This window comes from Phanerochaete carnosa (genome assembly GCF_000300595.1).
Source record: "Phanerochaete carnosa HHB-10118-sp unplaced genomic scaffold PHACAscaffold_1, whole genome shotgun sequence".
NCBI classification, from domain to species: Eukaryota; Fungi; Basidiomycota; class Agaricomycetes; order Polyporales; family Phanerochaetaceae; genus Phanerochaete; species Phanerochaete carnosa.
In genome coordinates, this window is record NW_006767628.1 from 4,651,522 (window position 1) to 4,655,072 (window position 3,551).

The 3,551-nt window shown below is 54.8% G+C and overlaps 3 protein-coding genes across 3 annotated transcripts; 2 read left to right on the top strand and 1 right to left on the bottom strand.

Annotated features, from left to right (window-relative positions):
• Positions 1 to 220: 220 nt before the first annotated feature.
• PHACADRAFT_190737 (uncharacterized protein) lies at positions 221 to 1,252 on the top strand (the record flags this gene model as incomplete). Its single annotated transcript, XM_007390908.1, has 1 exon — positions 221 to 1,252. The coding sequence occupies one exon, from the start codon at positions 221 to 223 to the stop codon at positions 1,250 to 1,252; it is 1,032 nt and encodes a 343-aa protein (XP_007390970.1).
• A 158-nt stretch (positions 1,253 to 1,410) lies between these two features.
• PHACADRAFT_63114 (uncharacterized protein) lies at positions 1,411 to 2,145 on the top strand (the record flags this gene model as incomplete). The annotated part of the gene is made up of 1 exon (XM_007390909.1): positions 1,411 to 2,145. A coding segment is annotated over one exon (735 nt), but the record flags the coding sequence as incomplete, so codon positions are not given.
• Positions 2,146 to 2,324: 179 nt separating this feature from the next.
• On the bottom strand, positions 2,325 to 2,831 carry PHACADRAFT_248246 (uncharacterized protein). Its single transcript, XM_007390910.1, has 2 exons — positions 2,677 to 2,831; positions 2,325 to 2,616 (listed from the first exon to the last, which is right to left on the bottom strand). Exons 1-2 carry the CDS (start codon positions 2,752 to 2,754, stop codon positions 2,476 to 2,478), a joined length of 219 nt encoding a protein of 72 aa, XP_007390972.1. The 5' UTR covers positions 2,755 to 2,831; the 3' UTR covers positions 2,325 to 2,475.
• Between the last annotated feature and the right edge of the window lie 720 nt (positions 2,832 to 3,551).

Sequence of the window (3,551 nt, forward strand, 5' to 3'; positions counted from 1 at the left end):
AACGTGCTTGATCTCGAGCAACCAATCTATTGCACTTACGACGCACCCTGGGCACCGCTCCTGTCTGGCTCTTCAAATCTGATGTGGCGGATGCCTATCGTCTCCTGCCCATGCACCCGCTCTGGCAGCTGAAACAGGTGGTCCGTATTGATGGCGACTGTCGCATTGACCGATGCTGCTGCTTTGGGAGCCAGGGCTCCCCCGATTTGTGGTGTAGTTCATGAGCCTCGTGCTCTGGATTGCTATCCACATTGACGGGATCGACAACATGCTTGCATATATGGATGACAATTTCTCTGAGGATTCAAACCCTGACCTTGTGCGATACGAGCCATATCAGGCATTCTTCCCTTCTAAGCAGGTCAGGCTCCTTCGTCTTTGGGATGCGCTGGGGATCCCGCACAAGCAGCCAAAGCAGGTTTTCGGATGTTCCCTCACTATCATTGGTTTTCATGTCGACTCTGATGCTATGACTGTCGCTCTCCCGGACGACGCACGACTGGATCTGGTCCACTCTATCCGTGAATTTGTGCTCGACGCCCCTGCGCGCAAGCGTCCGCTGCGCCGATGGCAGCGTCTCCTTGGGTGGATCAACTGGGGCCTGAACGTTCAGCCACTTCTCCGCCCGGCTCTCGCCTCATCATACGAGAAGATGCGTGGGAAGCAGCACCCTGCACGGCCCTTGTACCTCAATAAGGCAGTCATCACCGACTTGCTATGGGTTGCTGATATGTTCGAGGAGTACGGTGGCGTTCATATCTTGCGTTCTAGGGCGTGGAAGCCCCATGAGGCTGAGTTGGAAGTGCTGTGCGACGCTTGCCTGACTGGTCTCGGTTTCTGGTCTCCCGCTCGTCAAGAGGGCTTCATGGCTGCGCTGCCGGTCTCGCCTGATGCGGTGGAGGATACAATCTTCTGGTACGAGTCGCTCTGTGTGCTGGCCGCCCTTCAGTGGGCTGCTGCTTTGCATCACTGTCCGCGGCGCCTCGCCATCTACACCGATAACTTGAACACCGTACAGATATTCGACTGTTTCCGGGCGTCAGCACCCTACAACAGCATTTTGCATGCCGCGTCTGCTACCTTAATCGCATCAGGCATCGATCTTCGCGTGTGGCACATCCCCGGGTCCGAGAACGTCGTTGCTGATGCGTTATCTCGCGGCATGCTCCCGGTGGCCCACTCATACGCTTCCTCTCTGCGGGTGCTCCCCTTTCGACCCCCACAGCTTAAGTCGGGGGCAGCCGAAAAATGACCACGGAGTTGCGTACGGCCAGGCAACCAGTACGGGAGCCTTGGTCGCTGGACCGCCTAGTGCAAGCACGGGCGGTTGCCCTTGGTTTTGTGCTTGACAACTCCACCACTAAGTCCTACACATCCCACTTGCAGTCTTATCTTACCTTCTGCAAGGCGCACAACTTCCCTATCGTTCCCTCCGTCGACACCTTGTCTTTCTACACAGTCTACATGTGCCATCACATTCAGCCTTCCTCCGTCGATTCCTATCTATCGGGTATTTGCAACCAGCTGGAGCCACTATATCCAGAGGTTCGCACGCTTCGCCGTCATCACCTCGTGACTCGCACGCTTGCTGGGTGTAAACGCATGTTCAGCACGCCCGCGAACCACAAGGCTGCGCTTGAGCCCCATCATTTGCTCACTCTCCTGCAGCATTTTCCGCCTGACTCGCACAACAACCGGCTTTTCCGTGCTCTGGCGCTCTCAGGTTTCTTCACGCTGCATCGCCTCGGTGAGCTCGTCTGGCCAAACGACAGCGACCTCCGATCTTGGCGCAAGGTCATCTCTCGGGTTTCAGTTACTCCCACCAGTGACTCATATGGGTACACGCTACCAAGCCACAAGGCTGACCGCCTTTTCGCTGGTTCGAGTATCCTCATTTCCGACACCTTTGCCCCTGACGGCATCGCCCCCTCGACAGTTTTTCGCGACTATCTTTCCAGCCGCGACGGCTTGTTTCCGCTGCAGCCTGCGCTCTGGCTCACTGAGGATGGTCAGGTGCCCACGCGAAGCTGGTTTATTTCTTGGCTCCATCGCGCGATTCCAGATCAGAACATCTCCGGCCATTCTTTGCGCGCCGGCGGCGCGACGTTTTTTGCGAGCATTGGCTGGCCTGACGACCGCATCCAGGCACTCGGCCGCTGGTCCTCAGAAGCTTTCCGGATATATATCCGGTCCCATCCAGTTCTCATGCAGGCTCTGCTGCATTTCCGCATACCCATGTATGGCATTTTGTCTCACCACCAGCCCCCCTCCTCCTAGTCCTACATCATCTACACACTTATACCAGGCGCCATACACGGAAAGCATCCCGCTCGCTGCGGAATTGAATTAGGCCGTCGTCGCCTCGCGACGGCGGCCGTTTATGCGGTATTCTCATAGCCCTGCTATCACTCTGAACCTTTGACTCGAAAAGTCGCACCTCAGCGGAGGAGCTGATTCGTCGAGTTTCAAGGCAGTTTACACAAGTCGAATGAGCGACGCGCGCACGCGGACTCGAAGCGCTCTTCGCCGCACCCAGAGGCCCGCGGCCTCCGTTCCCCTGCTCGCAGCAGGATGAGTCCAACAGCGGACGAACACGGACCTGCTCAGGAGTGTTAGGTACGTCGCCGATGCTTTGTCAGCAGTGGGCGTACCTAACTGGGATCCTCCTGACCGCAGATGGGTATATAGGTGCAGCCGCGAGGGACAGGGGCTGCACGCCTCGTCCCGTCTGACCTCCATCTGCGTTAGGTTCATGCTAGCATTTCTGTCACACCTCGCCAGGTCTGACCTCCATCTGCGTTAGGCTTCGAGTCCATTTCTTGCGCTTTCCCTCCCGTTCCCGCCCTATGTTTCTTGCATTTCTGCATTTTCTGTATCGTTGGCTCGAACAGTCTGCAGTTCTTGCGTCTCTGCCGGTCTCCTTTTGTCCTGTGCTTGTCTTTGTTTTCTCGACTGTATTTGTATTACTCGTTATGCTCAGTATCTTCGTACACGTTGCATGTAGTTAATCGGGCGCCATACACGGAAAGCGTCCCGCTCGCTGCGGAATCGAATTAGGCCGTCGTCGCCTCGCGACGGCGGCCGTTTATGCGGTATTCTCATAGCCCTGCTATCACTCTGAACCTTTGACTCGAAAAGTCGCACCTCAGCGGAGGAGCTGATTCGAATCTTCTAGCTCATAAAATAGCTTCAAAATCCATCAGAAATGGCAATTTCAGGACCATCAAAAGTTTTCCTTGCCCGGACCTTTCCTCATTGCAAACATGAGGCGGAAATGATTTCTACATATGTTCTTTCAGATGTCCTGAAATGCGCCACAAAGTCTCCTGAAACATGAACTCTTTGCTGTACTGAAATGTAGCCATATTGAGTCATTTCAGGTTCATTTCAGGCTACACAAAATTTATCATTTTCCTGCACCGCAAATGGCTACGAAAGTGGTAGCAAATCTATCATTTTGAGACACCAGAAAGCCCCGGTTAAGTCTTCGAAAATGAAACAGTTTTGATGGCTTGACCAGGACATTTCAGGTGATCTGAAACCAGCTCATG